This window comes from Phascolarctos cinereus, unplaced genomic scaffold, assembly GCF_003287225.1.
Source record: "Phascolarctos cinereus isolate Bilbo 61053 unplaced genomic scaffold, phaCin_HiC Scaffold_3;HRSCAF=262, whole genome shotgun sequence".
NCBI classification, from domain to species: Eukaryota; Metazoa; Chordata; class Mammalia; order Diprotodontia; family Phascolarctidae; genus Phascolarctos; species Phascolarctos cinereus.
This window is the reverse complement of record NW_027555736.1, coordinates 149817173-149832500: the sequence shown is the minus strand read 5'-3', so window position 1 is coordinate 149832500 and position 15328 is coordinate 149817173. Positions and strand designations below refer to the sequence as shown.

At 38.3% G+C, this 15328-nt stretch overlaps 1 protein-coding gene across 7 annotated transcripts in view; it reads right to left on the bottom strand.

Moving 5' to 3' along the window:
• The window catches only part of KIF23 (kinesin family member 23), a 38009-nt gene extending 23412 nt beyond the window's left edge, over nucleotides 1-14597 (bottom strand). For 4 of the 7 annotated variants that reach the window (XR_013485348.1, XM_020982210.2, XM_020982252.2 and 1 more), the window contains exons 1-8: nucleotides 14405-14597; nucleotides 8529-8598; nucleotides 6088-6216; nucleotides 3588-3693; nucleotides 2979-3115; nucleotides 2622-2728; nucleotides 2202-2372; nucleotides 82-123 (exon numbers count right to left, since the gene is read on the bottom strand). Coding sequence is in view for 6 of the 7 variants with exons in the window: in XM_020982210.2 (XP_020837869.1) it covers nucleotides 82-123; nucleotides 2202-2372; nucleotides 2622-2728; nucleotides 2979-3115; nucleotides 3588-3693; nucleotides 6088-6216; nucleotides 8529-8598; nucleotides 14405-14415 (773 nt within the window). In the remaining variant the exon portion in view is untranslated. The remainder of the gene's footprint in view (nucleotides 1-81; nucleotides 124-2201; nucleotides 2373-2621; nucleotides 2729-2978; nucleotides 3116-3587; nucleotides 3694-6087; nucleotides 6217-8528; nucleotides 8599-14404) is intronic. The other 3 variants (XM_020982227.2, XM_078151225.1, XM_020982219.2) reach the window with 2 other exon arrangements.
• Between the last annotated feature and the right edge of the window lie 731 nt (nucleotides 14598-15328).

Here is a 15328-nt window from a genome sequence, read left to right as displayed (position 1 = left end):
GGCATACATGTAGCAAGTTGTTGATCCCTAAAATATAAAGTGCACCATCTCCTTAAGAACAGGGACAGCACAGTCACGTACATAAAATCTGTGTTCCTCACAGGAGTGTTGCAACTGTTCCACCTACCAAAGGAATAAGGTATAAGTTACTGTTTCTATAGAAGCCATCCCATACCAATTATTTTCAACATTTTAATATATATGATGGGATACTGAACTCTTTTAAACAAATTTATTGACAGCATTAACGAAGACTTTGGGCCATAAATATATTCATGTGCATTTTTTCAGTTCAAGTGCAACATATTCACTTCCATTTAAAAAAAAGAAGTCTTGAAACATATACCTAAAACTAGTATTGTCACAAATAAGAAGCTTTTTTGAATTTCACCTTGAAAAACATAACTCAAAAAAAGAGTCAGGCATACTGAAACAAGTATTCCTTGAAACAAGTAAAGCTGGGAAAATGATGGAAATCTGGCATCTAAAGAAAGTTGGATTTTATAATATTTTCAAATCTTTATTTTTCTTTACAAATACTTAAAAATATCTTTCTTAATTCAAAGATAATAGTGATGTACCTCAGAAATTAAATCACATGTAAAGATTCTTATCTGAGAAACTATGTTTAAAAATTAAATACAGTAAGAGCAAAAGAAAAAGATATCCTCAAAACAATCATTTACCAACCCTCAAAAGGAGAACATTTGGGTTTGTCCCATGTAAATTAAAATTTAAAGAGACGAACTAAAACATCTAAGTTTTGAAACATAGCTAAGTGGCAAGCATAGAAAAAGTTGCTTTCATTAAGTTGTTTCTAAAAATGTCACAGTTAAAAGTTTGAATATAAAAAGATGAAATGCTTATTATAGTAGCTTATATTAATACTATTTTTTAAACCTATTGATTTGTCCAACTAATAACCGCTATCCTCATTAAAGGTTTTTTAGGACATCAAAAAGATACTTAAAATAAATTATAAGATTACAACAATGTAAATGGAAATAACAAAAAAAATTCAAAACTGAACCTTGGTGGAAGGGGTGAGAAAATTCACCTACTTCCCTTCTTTTCCAAGCTGAGGGATTTAGAGTATGAAATACTGCACACAATCAGATTCAGATAATGTGGTGCTTAGTTTTGCTGAAAAGCTTTTTTTCCCATTTTCTTTTTGAGAGGGATATATTGGAAGTGAAAAGGATGTTTTTAAAAAGATAATTTTTAAAAACTGGGAACAACAGTAAATATAAATACAATTTATATTCTTTAATGTTCTAAGTACTCCAAATGAAGGCAGCCATTAATGAAAAGCAGCTAAGTTGAAGGATCAACATGACTACAATCAATTGATATTAAGCTGATATTATAACTGAAGTACACACATAATCAGTTTTATATATATATGTATATATATATTCACATCGGATTGAAAAAATCCAATTTGTCTTGTATATCTGCTATTAATGTTACTATCTAAAAATAAGTATGGACTAGGACTATAATTCACTTCTACTTCCTAGTAGGTGACTTTATCTCTCTGAGTTTCTGTTCCCTCACTTTGTAAATGAGGTTATACTAGTCCTGCTTATACTACCACCTCACAGGGTAGTTGTGAAGACAAAAAGAAAACACTAAACATAAAGTGTTTTGTAAACCAAAAAGCACTATATAACTTGGAGCTATTATTATTTTGCAGATACTTGAAACAAGTTTCAATCAAGTTGAACACAAATACAACAAGCTGAAAAACTGGTAACACCAAAGCTAAGTTCTTCCAAAGTATAGCCAGAGTTCATGCATATTTTTGCTGAACAATTATTGAAACAATAATGTTTGCTGAGAAATATTCTCAGAATATGGCCTGCAGCTAATTTCTATTTTCAAGAGTAATAGGGATAGGAACTAGAACTGTGACTTCACTAATATAAGAAATTTCCAAGTGTAGAAACTTGCTCTATCAATGCAAGGTAGCACCTTCTCTGGCACTGAGTTGAGTGTCTTGCCTAGGTCTTCCTGGCTTCAAAGTTGGATCTTTAAGCCACCATACCATGCTGTCTCTTCGAGAGTAGCACTGAGGCTGAATATTGTGACTATTGTATTTCTTGAATGAAACATCCCACCTGCATATTGTTAGCACATTATATTGTGAGATACACTAATATAACTACATATCTAGGTATAAAACTAAGAAAGCTACTTACTTGGGTTTTATAGGATCAAATGGTACCTCCTCTAATAAATCGTATATGTAGTTATTATAAATTTCAATGTAAGATACAAATACACCATAGACACTGTCTTCATCAATTTCTTCTGCTTTGCAAAATTCTTGCACATTTATCATATCTGCAAACTCTGGATCAATCTGTCGTCTATAAAAACAAAGATAAAAACAGTTTAAGTCCAATCCTCTAAATCACAAAAAACAAGCCACTGTTTTTCTGCATCAGAGCCACATACGGCACATCTGGTCAAATATATAAATAAGAAATTTTTTGCTTCAGTCCCACTACAACAAACACTCATGCTGATTTTCACACCTGGGATGGGATAAACCGTGCCAAATGTCTGAGACACCAATTGATCGTCTGATTACAAATTTTATGCAGAAATGTACTTACTTGCTAGGAGTCTTTGGAGTGGGCAGGGCCTCTCTTTTCTGTCGTTCTAACAAGGCATCGACTTCACACTGGATATCCATACTATTCCTGTCATTGGACTTAAAAACCTGAAAATGACACAATGTACTTGAGCTAAACAACATGGCACATCTATAAGCCGAGTTAAACTTAAGATTTTTAAAAATGGTCAAGTATTTAGCTTTTATAAATAAATCATCCATTAATTGACCATTAAAGGTCTACTATGTACAAAGTGCACAGTGTATCACATTGTGCGTGATAATGTAGCATCCATTTTATCAAATAAGTCAGTATGTACCAGCCACTAATTGGATACAACAAGAAAAAGCCACTTACATATCGCTTGGCTTGAAATGATCCTATACTATTAAATATCATGTCCAAACAACGAGGAAGAAGACCCCCCTCACCAGCAGAACCAGTCATCGTGTGGGTTTTTCCACTTCCTGTAACACCATAGGTGAAAAGGAGACCTATAATATGAAAAGTCACAATTGTGGAAAAATTCTAAACATGTAACATGTAGCTTCCCTACTCAGAATTGATTATATTGTTATATAATGTTTTTTAAATTCATAGAAAATAATGAAAACTGAGAGGCAGCATGAGTAAAGAACTGATCTTGAAGTCAGGAAGATCTAGGTTCAAATACTGCCTCTGACACATACTAACTGCATGATTCTAAGCAAGTCACCTAACCTCTTGGTGTCCCTAAGTAAATCACTAAAACTAGGAGCCACAAAGAAGATGCTCAATTCACACAGGCAGAATAAGTTCTATACTGTGAGTTCCCTACATTAATGAAACCACAGATTTGGGGGAGGGGAAAAGGGGGAGAAAAATGAGCTCAAAAAAAAAAGAGAGCTAACTTATTTATACTGCTTTAACAGAATGAAGTTGAAGCTCCAATGCAAATTTAGCCAGGAAAAATTCCAAATACCATACCATTTTTTCCATGAATGAGGTCATCTACCAAAGGGTTAGCAACAACATCAAAGAGCTCCTTCTGAGTGGTAAGAGTGCCAAATACTTGTTTAAAGGAATACTGCATCTGTGAAGGAAGAAAAAAATAAGAATTGTCCATGCTTAAGAATAACCATGTTACTGGTTAGAAGACTAATAAATTTCAATAAAGTTTGAAACTTTCTTTGAACTTAACTTCTATAAATAGCCAAAGAAAAACTCAAATCCTCTCATTTTAAATTTTTTTTTGTTAATACACTTCAAAAAAAAGCATTATCACACTATAATGATGCTATAAAGGGGTGAATGTTTTCATTACTGTAACAAAAACCTCAAATTATTTTTAATAAATCTCTATCAGAAATAGGCTCATACTTTCATAATAAAGTGGGAAAGTATAAAACATTTCATAGAATCAGATTTGCATAACTTTCAACACAAGAAACCTTTAATGTGTCCTCATCAGCTTTTCATTCTTTCTATTTAGGGTTCAAAAGAACCCATAAGGGATGGCATAGCACAATCTCAATGCTTTCATTTATTTCAAGGATGGAAATAGATGAACAAATAAAGCATTTACTAAGTCTTTATTATGTGCTAAGCAAGACAGTCCCTACTCTCAAGGAGCTGACATTCTATATGGGAAACAACACATTCTGAAAGTTTTAGCTGCAAGACAGAAGAAAAGGTCCCATGGTTCTTTGGGTGCAGTGGCAAAGGATGTGGTCATATCTCTTCTTTAAATGTTATTTCCACTGATAAAATCATATCAGTTTGTGATATAGAATCATTTGATTCTTAGGTGACTTAGATGACAAGAACTTTTCTTTTCTAGGTCTTCAATACATATGCCCATAGCATCTACAGGAGCAGTCACTCAGCTCCATCTCCATAGGGGTTTCCTTCCCAAAAGGATAGCTGTGGGTACTAGGTTGGAAGCTCCTGGATGCAGGGTCCTAGGTTATTTCCATCAAAGTCTGAGAGGAGATAGTCGTCTCTCCCTCTAGTTGCTTGTAGGTAGGTTGGTTTGCCTACCTTTTGAGTGACACTTGATTGGCTAGTGGAGATGGCTAACCTTCTACTCAGGAATTGTTTCCCTGGATGATGACCATGAGGGCTGGGCTGGAAGCAAGACCAGCGATCTACTCAAAGAGTTCTTGTGCTTATCCACCTATTACTGGTAGCAGCTAGTCAGCAGTTGTTGCACGAGGTGATGAGAAAAAGTGGGCCCCTTTTCCATGATGATTTCTCCCTTCAATAACGGAAGGTCTGAGCTAGAAGCAAGTCTGGTAGTTTAGTGGACACTTTAATTCCCAACACATTTGGGTTCAGAATTCAAGACTGTCTTCATCAGGGTCTGAGGAGAGATCCTAGTCAATTTGGTGGTAGTGATCTGACTTGCTCAGTACATGCTGTCTGTCTCTGCCTCACAATGCTGTTATTTCAACAAGTTGAAATACAAATAAAATTCATTTGTGAGCACTTACATAAAATATTTTTTAAAATGAAATTATTTTTATTAAAACAATAGTTACGCTAATAAAGCAAAGATAAAGCAATATTTTGTTAATATTATAAACCTATTAACAATCCCTTTTTCTCATAGCTAATGTCTAATAAGTATTTCCCCAAGCTTAATTTTGAGAATTACAGGAACATACAAAGTTGCTACAATTTTTTTTTATGAGAAACTCCCAGTGTAGGAACTTCCATTAAATCAACTACCAGTCCAAGTCTTAGACAAATCCTAAGGAGTCTCCTCAGACATAGAGGTTTATAGTCTTAAATTCATTCAAAAGTATAATTCACCTAAATGATAAAATAATTCATATTTATTATAATACTTTATAGTTTACAGACTGCTTGCCTTACCACCATGAGGTAGGTATTATTACCCTTTTACAGATAATGAAACTGAGGCTCAGAGGAATTAAGTAATCTCAACTAGTATCACAGGCAATTAAGCCTAGGTTTCTCCTAGGTCCAGCACTCTTTCCCCCACACCACACTATCTTAGTGTAGAATGCCTAAAATAAAGATTCAAATGTTCAACTTCAAAATGTAAAGCATAAAACTAACCCAGGGGAATCATAGGATTCCATGTCATACAATCAGTGTTTAGGAAAGTAAGGGGTTCAAACCCATCTCCTCTGACTTTAATTGCAGAACTTACTCCATTCCACTGTACCACACTGCATCCATAACTCCATAATAATTTATGCCTGTATTTATACATAATAACCTAAAACCCAGATAACTGTGATCACATTAGTTGTTATATTTCACACACACCCCCCCCAAAAAAACTTGTATCAGCTTACTTTATGGCTAAATGAATTTTAACAACATCAAGGGTGATTGGTTGCTGGCTGTAACCAACAAAAGGTGGGGGGGGGAACAAAAGCAGTTCACGAAACTTTAATGAAAAACCAACTACATAAAAGTTCCTTCAAGTTTCCTTTTCATGAATGTAAACTAGTACCTCCTTATAGTCTCCATTTCTGTTTATTCTGTATCCATCAGGAGTATGAAGCTGAACTGTAGTGTCACTGATCACTTCAATGCAGCACTCCTGATCTGGAAAACTCAGTGGGCGAACTCTGCAGTATACCTGAAGTGAAAGAATAAATACCCAAACTGCTATTTATTTAAAACTAATCAAAACTACCTTAAAGAATGAAATGCTAGTTCTTCATGAGCAGAAAACTTTTTGCTTATAGGCTTATCCATTTTGAAAAAAAGAACTTATAATTTTGAAATGACAATGAAAACAATATACCATTTAGAATGGAAAAACGCATGCATAAAAACTGAACTACAACTTAAAATTATCTACTTTTCAAAACTTCACATATCTAAAGTTAAATTAAAATAAGTTTACATAATAAAAACTTAAAATAACACAATTAATAATCAACAGTAAAAGGACCTCTGGCACGTACAACAATTAAATTTGCAAACTTAACAATTAATACAAATAAACAGAAGTAAAATTTAATATAGTTTCAAATACTGGTAAAAGTTATTCATTATGTTCAAAGCATCTTTCTTCAACTCATGATTGAGTATAACTCTGAAGCACAACATCCTATAACACACAAAACTTCCATCAACTAACATACTATATGCAGAAGTCAAATCTAAATTCACAGGCCTACACTTGAAAGTAGAAAGGAAACATTTGCAGTTCTAGGTAAGTACTGCTGTGAAAGGAGCCATTAAGTACAAAGAAGGACTCCAAGAAAACTTTAAGAATTAAGACTTTTTTTCAGTTATATTAATTATTTACTATGTGACAGGCATTGCACTAAGTGCTAGGGATATTAAGAAAGACAAAATAAAGTCCCTGATCTCAAGAAGTTTTGATTTTACTGGAGGGCAGAACATGCAAACAAAACAAAACAAAACAAAACAAAACACCTACATATACATAAGATACCGACAACAGTGGTGTCAAACTCAAATAGAAACACAGGCCACCAAACCAAGCATAAGGATCCCTGCACACTACATACTGACTTAAGTTTCAAAATGTAATTTTGTTATAATTTAAAATGTAACTCCCTCCATTTTACTGTATTTTTATTTTGTTAAAATTTCCCAATTACATTTTTTTAGGGGTAAGCAAGGTTAAGTGACTTGCCCAGGGTCACACAGCTAGTGTCAAGTAACTGAGACTGGATTTGAACTCAAGTCCCCCTGACTCCAGGGCTCTTATCCACTGCACCAGCTAGCCGCTCCTCCCAATTACAATATTTAATTTGGTTGTATGGTAAGCAGTTGGTCATCCCTTTGACATTTCTGATCTACAGTATAAATATAAAGTAAATCTCAGAAGAAAGGCACTGGAGCCTGGGGGAGTTGTTATTCTTGGCCCCAGGGAACAGAACTAAAGGCAATGGAGAAGATGCAAAAAGGCAGATCAAGGCTCCAAACAAGATAAACTTCCTAACAATTTGAACTATTCTACTGCTGAGGGGCAAACCTCATTATTAGGTCTTCAAATGAAAGCTTGTTGAGAATGTGGTAGAAATAGAGGGTCTCTGAGGTCCCTTCTCACTCAGATTCCATGATTCTGGTATATCTTCTAATAAGCATGAAGTCAAAATTTTTAAATTAATCATCGTATTGCACTCCTCTGAAGGGGGGAGGCAGGGGAGTGGCAGATTCTGAAATGCAAAACAGATGCCTCTCGCTCAGTAATACTGATAGATTTATGAGCACAAGATAAAGAATATCATTAAAATGAAGCACTATTTTGAACTGAAAAACATAAACTTGCAAACTTTACAATGAATGGAAACATGGCTTAATTAATAATTAGAACTTAGTACAGTCAATTCTTACATTCTCTCCCATTCATTCTTTTTCCTGCTCCACAAATAGACTAAGTGAGGTTTCCATCTAATGCCTTTATTTACATAATTGCACTTGATCATGACCACCCTGTGATGCAGGTACTACAGGTAACAGTAACCTCGTTTTATAGATAGGGAAATCTGAGACACAGAGAGAATAAAACAATTTGCTCACAGTTACACTTCTACTAAGTTACTGAGGAGGATTCAAACCCAGATCTTTCCTGATGCCAAATACAAAGTGCCCTTTTCACTATACTATGTGATCATGGCATGGTTAAAACTCAGGGTTCTAAAAGGCCACACCAATAGAACACAAGCTCTGGCATGTTCTACCAAACTAGAGGGCTCAGAGTACCCAGAGACAAACTGTACTTACTACATAAGAACCACTCTAGGTAAGGCTCATTACCAATAGGTTGGCCACAAAATGATGAATTCTTCGGCCATAGAAACTCCTATTTCTCTTTAATTTGTTTCCACATTTTTCTTCCCTTAATCCCTTAAGTAGTAAAATATAGCACAGAAAAGCAAAGCTAAAAGAAATTAGACAAGGCAACCTTACCCCAACTGGATCTTTGAGACTTGCTTGGGTTCCTTTCTTTACAAGTGGCTTCCTAGGAGTTTTACTTTTCCTGGTCATAGAAGAAACCAAAATCTTAGTGCAAAGTTATCATACAAAAACAAATTCTTCCCTATAATTTCCCATTTTTATACAATTCTTCCTTATTAATGGTAAAAAAAAAAGAATATACAATGATAATAAACTTTCACTCTTCAGTCCATACATAATGGAATATTAACAAGGCACCATGAATGTCAAGGCCATCAGCAGCTCTGTGTGGTTTCAACTCTATGGAACCTCTTGCTTCTCTCAGGATAACCTGATCACCTGAAATCTCACCATCATGCAGACTAACTCAATTTTTGATGCCTGACACCTTCTTAAATCCCTTCAGTTGCCCCTCCCCTCTGATTGGAGGACTAGAACTTTAGAGAAGGCTCAGAAGTTTCCAGGAGACTCCATTTTTCATCAGTGGCTCTGCTAGATTTCAACTCCACAGAATATAATACCTTCTGAGTATTTATTACATAGTTTTTTTTTCCAAAAAAAGTAAGCAGTATAAAATGGAAATTTATGGTTTTATATTGAATCCTGTCATTATCTTGTGCTGTGTATATGGAAATGATTTTCCCCCCAAGTTCAAAATGAACAAAACTTTTGACAAAAGCAAAAAAAAAAAGAGGATTTAATAATCTCCTGATGCATCTATCAGCCCCTTGCCAGCCCACCCACCCATACATGTTTTTCAGCTTCCTTCTCTCTGGGGTCTTCTTTCGTTAGATTGTAAAGCTCCTTCAGTGTAGGAACTGTCTTTCTTTTTCTTACTTGTATTCCCAGTGCTTAGCACAATGCCTAGCATATAGTAGGTGCTTAATGAATGAAATGCATGTCAACTATTACTACTAACTTCAAAAGAAGATTTAAAAAATTAGACATAAGTTAATATTAAAATTAGTTTGCTTTTGCTTGTGGCTGACATAAAATTTGCAGAGAATAATCCAAATTGAAAATGTACATATAACTAAGAACTGAAGGTGAACACTGTTTACCCTCATCTGCGAAAAGCCTCAAATAACAAGAAAACTAAGTCCGATGTTATCAATCCAGCAAGTCAATGTCCAGGCAAAAAAAAAAAACTCCATAGAAAAAGGATAATTGTTTTTTTTTTACTAAGGAAATGATGTTTAACGGTTCAAGAAAAAAAACTTATTTTTTTATTACTAAATGTTGAAATCAGATTCATCCTTCAAAACCCCCTTTGCCTCCTCTATCGTGAAGCCATTCCTGATCAATCTCTCTAGTGAAAAATCAAGGTCTCCTTCCTCTAAATCCCACTGATCTTTGTTCCTCTCCCATGCATTGATCTTATACTTTATCGCACAGTTGCCTATGTGTATGTCCTAGCAATCCCCTACACTTTCTCTCCTTGAGAGGAGAAAATTCATCCAATTCATCTTTGTGCCCCTCACAGTAACTAACACAATGCTCTACATGCAAAAGGTGCTCACTAAATTTAACATTCAACATATATTTAAGTCCCTCCTATACATAAATCCCTGTGCTTATCCCTAAGATACATAGTTCATGCAAAACAAGGTCTTTGTCCTCATGAAGTATACAGTCTAGTAGAGATAAAATATCAAAACACAAAATCATCATACACAATGTTACAACTAAGCATATGAGACTTATGAAATAAAGTATTATGAGAGGTCCAAACAGAATAATGTTACTAAAAGCAGAAGTAAAGAGCAGTTCTCAAAGATGTTCATGGAGGAAGTGATATCAGAGGTGGTTTTTTAAAAGATGGGTAGAAATCCCACAGATAAGTAGCAGGTAGAAGGTTATTCCTAGAATAAGGAATAGAATGAATACAGCAGGAGAATGCAGGTGGTACCCATGAAGCAGAGAATTGAGCACACAGAAAGAAGCAATACGGGACAAGGCTGAAAAAGTAAGGTGGCACTGGACTGTGGCAACCCTTGAATGTCAGGCAAAGGAAACATCTTTATTTACCAGGCAGTAAGAAACAAGTAAAAGTTATTGAAAAAGTTATTCTGGCTATGATACAATGGTTGAGTTGGAGAAAGGAAAGTTCAGGCAGAAAGACCTTTAAGAAGGCTATTGCACTAGTCCAAGTAAGTAGTAGGATTTTGTTGTTCAATCCTTTTTCAGTAGTGACCCTAATTTGGGGTTTTCTTGGCAAAGATACTGGAGTGGTTTGTCATTTCCTTCTCCAGCTCATTTTACAGATGAGGAAACTGAGATAAACAGGGTTAAATGACTTGCCCAAGGTCACACAGTTAGTGTCTGAGGCCAAATTTGAACTCAGGAAGAAGAATCTTCCTGAATCTAGGCCTAGCATGCTATCCACTGTACCACGTAGCTGCCAGAGTAGCAGGATAAGAGTAGGGTAGTAGGAATAAAGACGTGAGAGATTAGTTAAAGAGTAGAACACAATTTAATAGTGGATTAGATGTGAAAAATGAGTGAGAAAAGTAAAAAACAAGATTCCAAATATGTGAAACTTGGAGAGATGGCATTATTCTCAATTCCTTACTTTCCCTTACCCCACACATTCAACAGTTACCAAATCTAGCCATTCTTACCTCCTTGACTCTCAGTATCTGACCACTTCTGTCTACTCACACAGCAACAAGCTTAATTCAGGCTCTCATCATCTCTTGCCTTCATTACTTTAAGGCTACCTTATTGGTTTTCCTGCCTTAAATTTCTCCCCATTCCAGTCTACCCTGCAAACTGCTGACAAAGTTACTACTTTCTTACTCCAACTCCAATGGCTCCCTATTTCTTCTAGGAAAACTGAATCACTTCCATTTGAAGTGTCTTAGGAAGACTCTGAAGACCACTCTGGCAAAATAAGGTACTGGACACTGAAATCCCTTCTCAATCTGAATTGCCAAGCATTCAAAATCTACTACATAGAGCACAACTCCAATTGGGATGGTCACACTGTTCGAATATCAAATGTATGTTTGCCTAAAAGACTACTTTTTGAAGAACTCACACAAAGCAAGTCCTCGCATATAAGTCAGAAGGATACAAGGACACTCTCAAGGTCTCTCTGAAAAACAATGGAATCTATTATGAGACATGGGAGACACTGGCCCAGGACCGCCCAGCATGGCATGCCCACGTCAAAGAAGATGCTGTGCTCTGTGAGCAAAGCAGAATTGCAGTAGCTGAAAAGAAACATGAGATGTGCAAATTTATAGACATCTCCACTCCAAATGTTCATGTGAACTATTTGTGTCTGATCTGCGGTAGAGCCTTCTGAGCTCCCATTGCTCTGATCAGCCACCTTCAGACATATTGTACCTTTACCCATACATATCAATGTCATTTTGGTCCTCTTCAAGCATGAAGGACAACCACCAATCAATTTCTTCTAGGATCACACAAACTCTTCTGTTTTAGCTTTTAAAGTCCCTATATAGAGACCCGGTCCCAATCCATCTTTCCAGTCTCAATGGACTTCACTTTCTCTTTTGCACTCCAGGACCCAGTTAAAAACTGGCCTCCTCTCTGTTCCTCGAATGACAATTCCTATTCCATCTTTGTGCCTTTGTATTCTGTCCTTCACATATGGAGTGTCCTCACTCATCATCTCCACCTTACAGAATCCCCCTTCTTTCCTGATCCCAACTGCTAGTGTCCTCTGTTCCAGACCACCTTATATTTAACAAATGTGTCTGTATTCTCCATCTTGATTCTATATATATATACTTGCTCTTGCTTCACCTCGAGACTATAAGCACGCTGTAAGAATTGTTTCATTTTTTGTACCAGTATCTCCAATGTATGGGAATAGGAGGTTCTTAATAAATTAATTTTTATTGAAAGGAGCCAAGGACACATCCTTAAGAATTTCCATAGCAAAGAGGTATGGATGCATACAAGAAGCCAACAAGAAGTCATAGCCAACAGTAGCAGAGAGGTCAGTGAACAAGAAGAATGACTTTTAAAAACACTGAATTTTGCAAATAATTAAACAGTGGTGTGCAGTTTCAGTAAAGTGGTATGGAAAAGCCTGATGACAATAGGTAAAACAGAGGGAGGTTAATGGCTGAATAAATGCGCAGACCAAATACCATATTTCCTCTCCACAAAAAATTATGCTTCTTATTCAAATAATTTTGACCCTAAACTGTAAATTTCTTATTTGTTGACTTAGGTTTTCTTTTTTACTACCATCTCAATATATTTCACTATGTATATAGTTTCTATCACTTGGTCTGGAACTGTGAGTTCATCAATAGGAATCTACTAAAGAGGAAATTGTCCACTCTCCTTCATGGGCATCTCATATCTAAATTACAGTTATAGAGAGATACACATAGGGCTATATTCTACACAGAGACACATAGATAATATTTGAAATATGTTGCAAATAATATTTGCAAAATATAGAGATAATATTTGCAAAATGCAGGCCTGCCACATGGTCACACAGCTCATTAAGTGTCAGAGGTAGGACTTGACCTTCCTATCTTCAAGGATCTGTGATTTTAATGGTGTGAGAGCTTACTCCACAGATGCAGAACACAAACCTTTTATCCCTTAGTAAAGAGTTTTCAGAGTTGCTTCAGTTAAAAAAAAATAATCACCCCTACAAATGAGCTTCTCTAGACTTAGCCACTCTGATTCCCAGACAATTAAATGACAGTACATCATCTGGCAGTACTCAATAACAGCCCATATCTAGCACTTTAAAGGCTTTTCTCAAAGCCACACTGTGAAGCAGAAGTGGTAACTGCTACCCCTGTTTTACAGATGGGAAAACGCAAGGTGTACAGAGGCTAAATGTCTTGTCCAAGGTTATACAGTATGTGGCAGACAGGTCCAGGTGCAGTTCTTTCTTACCTCCAGGCAACAACCAGGATTATCCTTTTTAAGGCCAGAACAAAACAAGACCTACATACAACACCCTCCCCCCTCAAGGACCTCTAAATTAAAAAAGTGCTAGTCTCTTCGCCTAGGGAGAGGGAGAATGAGGGAGGGAGAGAAGTGATAGAGGGGAACTACCAGTGTGAAATAACAGGGTGTCCCAAAAACCTTAGCAGTTTAACAAAGCACTAAGACTTTTGGAACGCAGTATTGCAATATGCCATCAGAAAAAGTCGATGTGGAGGCAGCCAGGTGGCGCAGTGGATAAGAGCGGCGGCCCTGGAGTCAGGAGGACGCGGGTTTAAATTCGACATCAGCCGTTTGACACTCACTAGCTGTGCGATCCTGGGCAAGTCACTTAACCCCATTGCTAGCCAAAACTTAAAAAAAAAAATTCGACGTACAGGTTGGTTTTTAACTGCTTCCCTCCCCCTTTTTTAAAAAGAGGGATAGATGACTCACAGGGGAGGGGTAATTTTAGACATCCAAGGTGATGTAAAAACAAAAGATATGAATAAAAATGAAACTTTAAGAGGCAAGAAGTCTGTCCGTGCGGGGGTGCTCTGACCTCTTCTCAGAAGGGCACAGAACATGATGGGACAGGGCAGCTGGTGAAGTTCCTTAACTCTCAGCTATGTTTGCCTGAGCAAAGTTTGAGGGCTGTGGGAAGAGGCGGGGCAAGCCACGGGGAAGAGCTTCGGGAGCAAGGAGGATGGGGATAGCTGGGGGGAGGGGAACGCCTCCTACTCCTGAACCTGAGGGCGGAGGTGGAGAGGCACTGGCCCACGCACTCGAAGGCTTTCCCCTTCCCTTCCTGGGGCCCAGGCGGGGGCCAGAGCGGGAGCGTTCGTGGGGATCGCCTTGCCCCGCCCCGGGGTCTCGCTCCGGCCCCCAGGTCCTGGGCCCTCCCGCCATCCCCCTATCCCCAGCCCCGCTGCCAAGTCCCGCTACCCCACCCGGACACTCACGCTGGCTTCATGGCGGCAGAGTGGGCGCTCTATCGGCGGCAGGTGGCGGGGAGAGCTCGAGGCGAGCTGGCGGGAAGCCTGCTGGGTCGCGGTCGCCGCGCTCGGGCCCCGAGAGCGCCTGGACACACAGTCCGAACCGTTGCTCACTTCCCCCAGGCCCGGCGAGGAAAGCGGGACCAGGCGAGCGCGCGCCCCGGCGCATTTCAAACGGGCCAATCAGCGCCCGCGGCGCGCCGGGCCCCCCCCCGCGTGCTCCGGGGCGGGGCAAAGAGTGTGGCTTCGGGGGGAGCGTCACCTCGAGGCCGGAAGTGGGGCTCGTTTCCGTGGAAACCGACAGCTGAGAGGAAAACTTCCCTCGCGGAATGAAAGCAGCGAACCGACTTCGTGGGGTACTCGCGCCCCGAAAAACCAAAGGATTTGCTCCGGCCGGGTGATCTTGTCTACCTGTTTTAGTGAGCTGTGTGAGTATGTGCTGCGAGCTCCCTCACCTCACTTCAGGTATCTGTCCCTACATCCATCCTCCCTCCGAGCCAATTACAGTTAGTCCAAATGTCAAACATTAAACGGCTCCCAAGTGCCAGACACGGTGCCAAGCGCCAGGGAGATCCCAAGAAAAGCAAAAGACAGTCCCTGCCCACCAGGAGCCCCCCAGACTAATGGGGGATCACATGCAAACAACTATGGACAGACGTGATACAGACAGGACAAATTGGAGAGCACCAACAGAGGGAAAGCACCAGCATTAAATGGGATTGGGAAAGGCTTCTTGTAGATGGGATTTTAGCTGGGACCTGAAGGAAGCCAGGAAGCGGAGATGATCATTCCTTCTGGAAGAGCATTCTAGGTATAGGGGGCAGCCAGAGAAAATAACCGGAGTCTAGAGACGGTGGTTCCTGTTGGACCCAGTGTCACTGGATCACAGAG